Source organism: Carassius auratus, chromosome 9 (assembly GCF_003368295.1).
Source record: "Carassius auratus strain Wakin chromosome 9, ASM336829v1, whole genome shotgun sequence".
Classification (NCBI taxonomy): Eukaryota; Metazoa; Chordata; class Actinopteri; order Cypriniformes; family Cyprinidae; genus Carassius; species Carassius auratus.
The window spans coordinates 23,125,217-23,136,452 of record NC_039251.1 but is presented as its reverse complement, the minus strand read 5'-3'; the positions used below and the strand labels follow the sequence as shown (position 1 = coordinate 23,136,452).

At 36.7% G+C, this 11,236-nt stretch overlaps 1 protein-coding gene across 1 annotated transcript; it reads left to right on the top strand.

Moving 5' to 3' along the window:
* Positions 1 to 298: 298 nt before the first annotated feature.
* On the top strand, positions 299 to 11,236 carry LOC113108775 (cyclic AMP-responsive element-binding protein 1-like). The gene is made up of 8 exons (XM_026272081.1): positions 299 to 453; positions 6,232 to 6,344; positions 6,508 to 6,654; positions 6,849 to 6,949; positions 7,023 to 7,162; positions 7,367 to 7,549; positions 7,755 to 7,908; positions 8,892 to 11,236. The coding sequence occupies exons 2-8, from the start codon at positions 6,240 to 6,242 to the stop codon at positions 9,034 to 9,036; spliced, it is 975 nt and encodes a 324-aa protein (XP_026127866.1). The 5' UTR covers positions 299 to 453; positions 6,232 to 6,239; the 3' UTR covers positions 9,037 to 11,236.

Here is an 11,236-nt window from a genome sequence, read left to right as displayed (position 1 = left end):
CAAGCTAAGTTTTGGCTGGTTTAAAATGAATTTAGGGTACTTTTCATGGCAAGATTGGATACCAGTTAACAAGCTGAACACCAGACTGTAAAACTAGCGTTTGTTTTTTATATTTATTAGGTAGTTTTATGTACGCTTAACAATGTTCCGTTTTAAAAACATCTGCCGAGATTCATTTACAAGTCTTGTACAAATACCGTATGTCATATTCGCGCTGTTTCGTTAAGCTTCGGCAGTGCTTCGTCCATTTCCGTCACCACTCGACTTTTTCCGCCACACTCTCGGCAGCTCTCGCTCAGTGCATTGGGGTTGATGATCGGATTTTCGTCTCGTTCGCTGTGTTGTTGTTCTCGGTGACGCGACGGAGGTGTAGCCTGACGCGATCTCTTACGTGTCGGCCTGAATAAAAGTGGAGCTCCGAGGGCTCGAGAGTGACGGAGGGAGTCTGTATCGGTAAGCGGAGACAAGTGTCCGGAGGGAAAGGGCTCGTCTCGAATGGCATAAGAGTCTGGTTTGGGTTCGGCCCGTTGGAAACAAAGAGATCATGGCGGCTGTAGTTGTTGCATGCAGAGGGTGGGGATGCAAACGTTAGAGCAACACAAACCCAGGGTGGGAAATCTTGATGCATGGCTGATCATTTAAAATGCAGGGAAATATGGATGCACAACATCTCTGGGTTTCTCAATGCACCTGTGCAGATCATATATGTTGGTTTTCCCCTTTCTTGTTTGCTTCTTTCACACACTGGCTAGACAAAATGTATGCTGCTGGGTGGATTCAGGGTGCAATACTCTAATATCATCCAGGAATAATTTAATCTTCTCTGATTTCCTTGATGCATTGTGCGATTTATTGGACACACTCAGATTAGATTACAGATCTTTAGGACTGGGTTATTATTGCACTGTTTCATTGTATTCTAAGAGCTGTGATTGCACACCCTCAAGCAAATACACATATTGAAAACTATTTAGCTTCTTTACATTGCATATGCCTAATAAATGCAGTACTGTATTGCATATTTTTATATTAAATTCCACAGATCTATTCAAATACAAGTCAACTTGATTATGAATTTTAAGACATTATTCCTGTTCTGTCCACAATGCCAAAAAAGCAAATAAGCTTTATTTATTTATTTATTATTATTATTATTATCTTTTGGAATAACTGTAGTCTGTCTTATGGATGCTCACTTATAGTTTTAGATGTAAAGATATATAAATGCACAACAACTACATGCTTCCTAGAATAATCTGTCTGGCAGAAAATAGGATTTGAAAAGTAGAGGGAGAACTATGCATGACCAATCAAACCACAGATAGACTCTGAGCGTCATGAGATCACATTACTGTCAGTTCATGCTTTCTGCCATGTTGGTCCCTTTCTCATCTTTTTCTTTTTTAAAGTCCTTTATTGGCCTTATTGTTTCACACACAATTAGAGGAAAACAGCCACTAATAAAATATTTTGTTATTTCTAATATATTTATTTTGTCATTATATATTAATATTATATAATCACAAAACATTATGATATTTTAAGATGTTTCTCTCAAACTCTGTTTGTTGGTTCAGCCAATAGCAAATAAGGGAAGTTTTTTAAAGAAAAAACTGTTTAAACTGTTTATTTTTTTAATTGAAAAAACTTTATTTTGTATTTTTTTTATATCCTTTTGACGTTTTTTCTTCTTTTTTATTTTGTCTGTAAATTGCATTATTATTGGTGATGTTAAATGAAAAAAAAAAAAATTCATGCTATATTAAAAATAAAATGTGGTGGGATGTTACAAGCACCACTTTCCTCAACTCAGCTTTAGCCTCCAGTGTCCAAGAGGCCTGGAGGACAGGCACTCTAAAATCTACAAATGCTGAACAGTCAAGGGAAGCCAGGACTGCATTGACAGCATATTGTGATACACTTTCAATAATAATAAAAAACTATATGATGACACCTTTATTGCAGTACTTAATTTTTTATCACTGGCCAGTGCACTAGTAATTTTACACTCGAATATTAGATGCTATTGTAGACCAATGCAGAAATAAAAAAAATTCAGAGCACCTTGGGGTTATGCACTGGGACTTTATTTAATGAGAACCTGCAAACTCTTTAAATTCACACTGGGATTTTGATTAATTTTTACTTGCACTGTAATGCATTGCATCGCCCTATGTAGGCGTATGTTTCAAGAGAGACCTGCCAATATTCTGTGCTAATTCATCAGAGTTCACTGTATCCTGAACGTAAAAATGTTCAGCAATGATTCACCAGTTTGTTTCTGTATCTTAAATTTATCAACTTTAAATGAAGACATGAGAAATTTGATGCCGTTTCTTCCATGGACAAGATCGGTTTCTGGGAAAAACATTTATCTATGGACATGCAGTGTTGCAGCCTCAGTTTTTATACCAAACACCCATTGTATTGATTCATAACTGCGTTTGTCTCGAGTGCAGGAAATGTGCGCCCTTATTTCCGACGTGATGTCAAATGATTAAATTAAAGCTCTATATAGAGTTGCAGCACAGGAACGATTTAGTCATACTTAACTAATGCGTGGCTATATTTGTGTATTCTAAAATTAGCTTCTCTTTCCAAGAAAGTCTAGAGCTTCATTTTCATTTGCTTGTCTCATAAAACTGAACAAGACATTTTAGTGGGTATTAAACTTTGTTTGGGTTGGGCTTTCATATTCTTATCATGTTACAATATTATACCAGCTAAACTACATTGTGATACCTAGTATTACAATACCCCTGGCTTGGATGCAGTGATTTTTTTTTAGAATAGTAATGAATGTGCTGGCATTAGGATGGTACTTATATCAAACTTAATGCACATTTATTGAAAGAAGTCACAGTAACAAGGAAGAAAGACATACTCAAGTAAAAGTACAGATATTTTGTGTTCATACAACGCTTGAGTAGCAAGTTCGTGTTCAGTTTTAACTATTTCTTTCGTTTTGTATTTTTGGGTAAGAATAAAAAGCACTTCATCCGATATAGTGTCTTTCATTCCAACATAAGAAAACATTTCTGGAATCAGCAGCTGAAATAGCTTGTATTTATACAGATTATGTATCTCATAGAGGACATTGATTCATTTAAACGGCAGATACTTATGTATGAAAATGTATGTTTATTTAATTAGTTAATTATTAACTATTGTTAATAATTTAAAACATGAAAAAAAGTCGAAATGTGAAATTAAAACCGCCAGTAGGTCACAGCAGGTGAATGATTCAACGGCTGATTCATTCAGAAACTAAGCATTTGACTCTGTTAATGAGTGAATCGCTGAATCATCTATTAAAAAAAGCTATATTTTACTTTTACTTTATTTTGCTTTACTGAACTTATAAAAAATGATAATTAAATGTAAGCTATTCATGCATCTGCAGAAAAACTGTACTCTTTGTGTGATAGATTAAGTTAACTAGGCTTAATTCAGTTATATAAATATAAAAAGCATAAAGAACATTTAGAATACCTGGAATATTAAGTTTTAATAGACTAATAAATCAATGTGTGTGCTCTCTCTGTATGTGATTTGGTGATATAGCCGACTTAAATAACGTCTGATTGCGCATCATTGCAACAACACTACCATATTATCGCAGACGATGCTGTATATCGCACACCCCAGCCTCAACTTGAGCGGAAAATGAAATCATCCGCGGTTGTCTGTGGTGCTCACAAGCACATAAGCACTTTTTTTTTTCAGGAGTCTAAATAAATTAGTATTACCGATGTCTATGATCTTAATCCCGTGTGAATCAACCATGTCTGTAAAGTAAAAATTACCCCGCAAAAGACCTAATTTACCATATTTTGCCGAACACCGAGGTGCTGTGACAATATAGTCCCGTGCTAATTGGCATGTGCGGGATTTGGCAGGTTTTATATAACTTTGAGGTTTTTGTTTCCTGTGCACCTTTTTTATCCATCTTTTACGAAGAGTGGAGCTGCGTTGGAGTGTTTGATAGTATTTTGGGTGCTGTCTTCATATCACTACACCATAGTTCACAGTTTGCAGAAAGAGGAAGCTTGAAAAGGTTTTGAGGTTGATGTGTTACAAATAAATCATGCATAAAGCTTGAGATATTATTTTAACCTGGTGAAATGTATATGACATATCGCAAGAAACTAGTTATTTATTTTTTTATTTAATCCATCTGGACCAGGGGTGCCCAATTCTGCTCCTGGCGATCGATTCTACTGCAAAGTGCGGCAGCTGGTTTAGTCCAAAAATGATCAGTACTTTTTGCAGTTGGGTCTGTTCTAGGTCGGATCACGTTCTCACCACAAATGGACAGCTCCAGACAGAGATCATTTGATAGCATACGGAGACCACCTCTTCAAGCAGGTCTCGGTACGCTTGTTTGGTCCACCAAAGGGGGAAATTAACTCTGGTACGATTCAACCAAACTAAATGAGGCAGGTGTGAAAGCACCCTTTGAGAGTCTCGAGATTGCCAGGAGCAGGGTTGGGCATCCCTGATCTGGACCATAGAACAGGACTCTCAAAGGGTGCTTTCCCCCTTTGGTGCGGTCCGTTTGGGCAGGTGTGAAAGCAGCAATCGCACTCGGGTGTGAACCAAAGGTGGACCAAACAAGCGTACTGAGACCTGCTTGAAGAGGTGGTCTCGGTACGCTTTCAAACAAACTCTGGAGCTGTTCGTTTGTGGTTAGAACGTGATCCGACCTCGAACAATCCGATGGGGTCGCTGTGTCCATTTCTTTTACTGTCTATGTCTTTAGCATGGCAGCTCGTGGACAAACTTGGAGTAGTGAGGAGGTGCAGAGCCTCATAGGAATTTTGTCTGATGACCATGAGCATGTCAGAGTTAAGAAGAATTAATAAATTCTGACCAATCGAAAAGCAGTTTAGGAAATACGTCATGGCCAATGAGTGATGTGGATGTTGTCATGTGACTGCATTTTGGTTCGTTTCAACTGGTTCGGACCAAAGCAATCAGTGTGGTGTGAAAAAGAACCAAAAATGTGAAAAATGCTACAATGTATAATTGTTTGCCCTTGGTTCGGACCAAATTAACCGAACTAGAGATGTGAAAGCACCCAAAGCCTTGACATACGGGTATCCGGGAGATAAATCAGTAAATTTGAGTAAAATCACAGGCTTTATCCTGTACAAATGCTTCACACGAAATTCAGATATGGGGTGGGGTAATTTCAAAATCACACAAGGTCCTTAGATAAAAATAATCCCATGCGAATAGGGCTTTAACTTGCAAACGCCAAACCACTGATTGTCAAACCTGCTTTCCTGCAGTCTGTTCTTCTGACTATTTTGCAGTAAGTACGAATATACTTAGGGGAAATGTATCAGAGTAAATGTATACATTTTAATTAGGATATGTAGTGGAGTAAAAGTAAAAGTGGGCTGAAATATAAAAACTCAGGTAAAGTACACATACTCCCAAAAATACTTAAGTAGGCTACTGTAACAAAGTATTTTTACTTCGTTACATTTTTATTTTACTGTCTATGGTTACATTACATCACTGGCAATGCCACATTCGTTTCAGGGTGAGGCTGTGGAAGTAGTGTTAACTTACTCGACATATATTAATATATGTATGTAATTCAAGTCACTGTGAAATCATATTTCTTATTTTTGCATAATTATTGCAGTATTTATTCAAATTATCATCATCATTATTTTAAACCTATTATCATCATTTTAAAATTCATACCTCCCGAGTCTCTCTTCTTCAGCAAGATGATGCTTACATGAAACAATCACAGAAATTAGCCAACGACAACATAATTAAGTGTAAGAATTTATTATTATAATATATTATAAATAGTTCTAAAGTGTTTTGTGGGATGTTAAAGGGATCACCAATATTAACAAGTATTATACAAGTTCACCAATATTAACTTCTTCCAAACCTGAGTTTATTTATTCTGTTGAACACAAAATAATATATTTTGAACGATGTGGGCCATTAACAAACATTAAACTTTTTTTTTTCTTTTTCTTTTTTTGCCTTTTAATAAGATTGTTACAAAATTTAAATGGAACACTAAATGTAATTTAACAGTGGGATGAAATTATATAAGAATATATGATGATTAAAACTATTATATATGTATCAGCTCTTGATTGTTTTTGTCTACTTCAAAATAATGGCACTTTGTTTCTTTGTACATGTGGCAAAAATGTATACTCAATGTTTTGTCATTTCCATCCTGTTTCTTACCAGTTAACTCGATGACCATGGAGTCGGGAGCCGATGCCCAGCAGGGTGCAGACACTGCGGTCTCTGAAACTGAGAACCAACAGATCACACAGGCCCAAATCGCCACTCTTGCACAGGTAGGAACATAATCAGTTGGTAATGGTAATCACTACCATGTAGAGAATTCAGGCTCTATCGTAATCTGTTTATTTTGAATCATGAAGAGCTAAAAGATTGAATCTAGAGTCTGACATTAGAGACAGGATGACTGTGTTTTAATGTGTGTGTGATGTTGGATAGGTAACAATGGCTGCCGGACACGCTAGTGCCACAGGACCCACAGTCACCCTGGTGCAGCTGCCCAATGGTCAAACAGTACAGGTGCATGGAGTGATTCAGGCTGCTCAACCTTCAGTCATTCAGTCTCCACAGGTGCAGACTGTCCAGGTAAGACAGCTTAAAACTTCCAATATCTCTATCTCATGTTTATGACTGATTTTCAAGTGAAAAGATGAATTTCAGTTTTGATTCCAATATTTGTATTCCATTCTCCATTCCATTTTATTCAATTGCAATGGTTCTCTTAACATGCAGTTATGTAAAATTAGTGCCATGTGGTCAGATCTAAATCTGTTGATCAGATTTCCACAGTAGCGGAGAGTGAGGACTCACAGGAGTCAGTGGACAGTGTGGCTGACTCTCAAAAACGAAGAGAGATCCTTTCTAGACGCCCCTCATATAGGTATGTATGTGGTCTTCAATGGTTTCACATAACTAAGGACATTTTCAAGCCAACAGCTGTCTGTGATCTACAGAAAAATCCTGAATGACCTATCATCAGACGCTCCAGGAGTTCCGAGAATCGAAGAGGAGAAATCTGAGGAGGACGCTGCGCCTGCCATCACTACAGTGACCGTGCCAACTCCAATATATCAGACCAGCAGTGGCCAGTACAGTAAGTCCATGACTGAAGTTTGGGATATTTTGGGATTCAGACTTACACCTCCCACTTTATAAGCACTGCTCAACATGTCTGGTGCACCATTTTACCATAATTCCCTAAATATTTGGTTCCATGTGCACAGCTTGTCACCAAATCAAGACCAATTTTTTGGCAAATTGTCACCAAACCACCTCTTGATGGCCGTTTCTTCTTCAGTCGCCATTACACAGGGTGGAGCCATTCAGCTTGCAAATAATGGTACAGATGGAGTGCAGGGATTGCAGACTCTAACCATGACCAATGCAGCAGCAGCCCAGCCGGGGACCACCATCCTGCAGTACGCCCAGACCAGTGACGGTCAACAGATACTGGTGCCCAGCAATCAAGTGGTAGTACAAGGTGAGCTGGACTGTTTTCCCCTGATTTTTTACAAAGATACAAACCAGGAAATTGCTTAAAGTTAGTAAATACTATCCTTTTTTATATTGTTTTCAACTATTTGCCCTGCTGTCTCACTCTGGGCTATTCCATGTTAAAGATATCCATCATGTTCCTATGCTTTAATGATTAATTGTTTTTTGGATGCATTTTGTCTGTCCGTAAGCTGCTTCTGGAGATGTTCAGGCCTATCAAATTCGTACTGCCCCAACTAGCACTATTGCTCCAGGTGTGGTGATGGCATCCTCTCCGGCCCTGCCAAGCCAAGGAGGTGCTGAAGAGGCCACGCGCAAGAGGGAGGTCCGCCTCATGAAGAACAGGTAACAGGTTTTTAGTAAAAGCAAACGTAAAGTCAACCTTATGCTCATACCTTCTGAACCGGTTGATACTCTTGTGTATGTACATTACCATTTGGGTTGTTAATATTTTTATTTTTACATTTTTGAATGAAGTGTCTTATACACACCAAAGATGCATTTAAAAATACTGTTAAAATAGGACTATTGTGAAATATTGGGAAAGCTGCATTTTCAGCAGCCATCATTCCAGTCTTCAGTGCCACATGTTCCTTCAGAAATTATTCTAATATGCTGATTTTGTGATCAAGGAGTGATCACGTCCTAATATTATCAATGTTGAAAATAGCTGCTTAATACAGAAATGGTGATTAATTGTTTTCAGGATTCTTTGATGAACTGAATGTTTTAAAGAACAGCATTTATTTATTTATATTTTACCCTTAGACTTGATCGATTTAATATGTCCTTGCTGAACAGACGTATTAATTTCTTATAATCTAAACTTTTGATTATACAATATCAATATCTTTTTACTGTGTCAGCGCCACAGATTACTGACTAATTTCAATACTTGAGAGCCATCTGACAGATGTATGCAAGGCAGTGTAAATATAGCCTGTGTGATGTGAAAACACAGACAAAAATTGGATCTGCGCATTAGAATTTATAGTAAATGTATCCTAAAATACCTGCTGTTTTTCATTATGTTGATAATATACAAGAATAAATATAATTAGCAAAACAAAAGAGATAAAGGACATGTAATATTTGAAGGATACATGTAATTTTAATTGTTTTAATTTTGTTTGTTAATATGTATAATAGCATTCATCTTTAAATAAAGGCATGTGCAGTATAATATTTCTCTTTAAATAAAGGAATTTTTGCTGTAACACAGAGAATCGTGACATTTCTGTTAATTGATCTTGTCAACCCCATTTTGGACCAAAAAGATTAATCAAAACATCTGCTAAGTAGATCTCAGATATATTTCCCCCCTTTAGAGAGGCTGCTCGTGAGTGCCGTCGAAAGAAAAAGGAATATGTCAAGTGTCTGGAGAACCGTGTGGCCGTTTTGGAGAACCAGAACAAAACTCTCATCGAGGAACTCAAAGCACTCAAAGACCTGTACTGTCACAAATCAGAGTGATGTACCACCCGTTCTACCTTCATTCTGGCGGACTTATGTGTACAGAGACTAAAGGACGAGTCAGCCAGACACGGACGCATGTTTTCTAAATGTTTTCTTATTTTAAATGGCTGCAGACTGCCTGTTTTAACACACAAGTACATGAAGGAACACAAATTTCCTCGAGAAATATTGGACCATGTCATAAAAGACAAAAAAAAATGCTGAAAATTTTACTGTGGACATAAACACGCAAGTATGTTCTCAGCCATCTTCACTTCTGGACTCAAACCGAAACTCAAATGAGGGGTTTGTGGGAAAATGTTTACCTCTTTTTTTTCTCCAGTGTGCTGGTGTACAAGTCGTCAAGGAGATACAAATAATGTACAATAATAATAATTTAACTGACATTTCAGGTTTTTTGTCTTGGAGTTGGCATCATTCCCTCTTGAGGTTCGAAAGGTTTAACGTGTCTGACTGTTACTTTTATTTGGTGTATTAGTGCTCTATTGTGTTTTTACCTTTAAATATGAACAAGCTATATAAAATAATTAAAGCAGAATTTACAGAATCTATGCCATTTATGAACAGAAATATTGTGTATTGTATACAGAGCTACAATATAGCCTGTGTATGTTTCGATTTTGCCATTGTGTTCATTTTTAGAGGACAGAAATGGACATAAATCATTTAATTTAATAAAATACTGCCTTTGCAGTAGCAACAGTTGCACAAACTCAATATAAAAAGGTAATGTTATTGCAGATATTTGGTCAAATATACCCCAGAATTCACATTACAATGTCAGGAAATATTTTTCAGGTTACACATTTCTTCACAATTATTTCGATCATATTTGGCAGATCACTTTTGATGTTATGCTTGTGTATCATAGAGCTATAATTGGATGAAATACAATCCAATACATTCTATCTCTGGCATTATAAACAAAAGCATGTTTTATAAATATTACATTAGCTATGTTATTGTTATATGGTCGATTTTTTTATTTCAATACTAACTGGGAGGCAGTGTCTTTGTAATTGATAATGTGATAACATAAGTAAAGAATACATGTTATCTATTACAGCATATGCATTTTTGGCAGCTATTTCATATATATGTATAGATATGTTAAAAGGTTTCATTTTTCCTTTCACGTTCAGTTGCTTCTGAAAATTCAAGAGAAAACTGAACAGTTGGTAACTTAAGTTTCAGTTTGCCTTCATTGACGTAAGTTGTATTTTGTTTACAAAGTTGACCCAAACTGTTTAAGGCTTTTAAAGTTCTTGATGTATAATATATATATATTTTTTTTTATCTGTCAATTATCTGACTTTCAAGAGTTGTTTTAAAGCAAAAAGGGTTCACATTTTGGTTGTAGTATGTCATATATTTTGCACTGAGGACAGAAAGTTTTAAGAGATGTTAGCAGCCAAAGAGACTTTTAATTAAAAATGCCCATCAACAATTCCAGCATGTACTGAAGTGTACCCGTGTCATCTGTTGGCAAGTGCATCATCTGCTGCTACTCTTTAACTTCGAACCGTCTGCCTGACGTGTCATTTACGCATTCAAGCGTGACAAATTAGGGAAGCAATCTTTCCTCAGCAGGCGCTCACGGTCCAGATCTGCAGTCTAACTGCTTATGCAACCTGATTTCCCTCACAAAACCAATTATTTTCTGACAGAAGAATCTGAATTGGCCCATCGAAGGACAAACTGACCTCAGCTTTCAGAGACATGCAAATTCTGTCTGTTTTCAGTGATAGAATCTTTATTCATTTTTCTGAACTGACAGTAACCTTTTCCCCCCTCTTGTATGCATCCTGTATGCAATGAGACTGAACTACTGCCATGCTGGCCTAAGTGAACTCCGAAATATGCGACTATGTGTATTTGTTTTCATGCATACAAAAGACCAATCAATCTAAAGCAATGTTTGATCCCACTCATTTTGGATTAACACATCATGCACTTTTTGTACGATATCTTACATCTTTTGGACACTATGTACAGAACTGGTAGGATTTTATAGTGTTTCAAACGTTTAGAAGTGTATTGTATATACCCTGTGAATTGGCTTACATTTTTAGAAGCTTTGCACTCTATTACTGTCAAAACAATTGTGTATACTTGTTGTTGTACACCCACCTCCCTTTTGTACACATGTAAATCTTTAATAAAATACTAATACTGCACAATGAGTGTTGTGGTTGGA

Bases quoted from the DNA above. Each gene is read 5' to 3' on its own strand.
- LOC113108775 (XM_026272081.1), top strand. From the start codon at position 6,240: ATGACCATGGAGTCGGGAGCCGATGCCCAGCAGGGTGCAGACACTGCG. The intron at 7,163-7,366 runs GTAAGTCCATGA...TTTCTTCTTCAG, and splicing joins GACCAGCAGTGGCCAGTACA to TCGCCATTACACAGGGTGGA. The intron at 7,909-8,891 runs GTAACAGGTTTT...TCCCCCCTTTAG, and splicing joins GTCCGCCTCATGAAGAACAG to AGAGGCTGCTCGTGAGTGCC.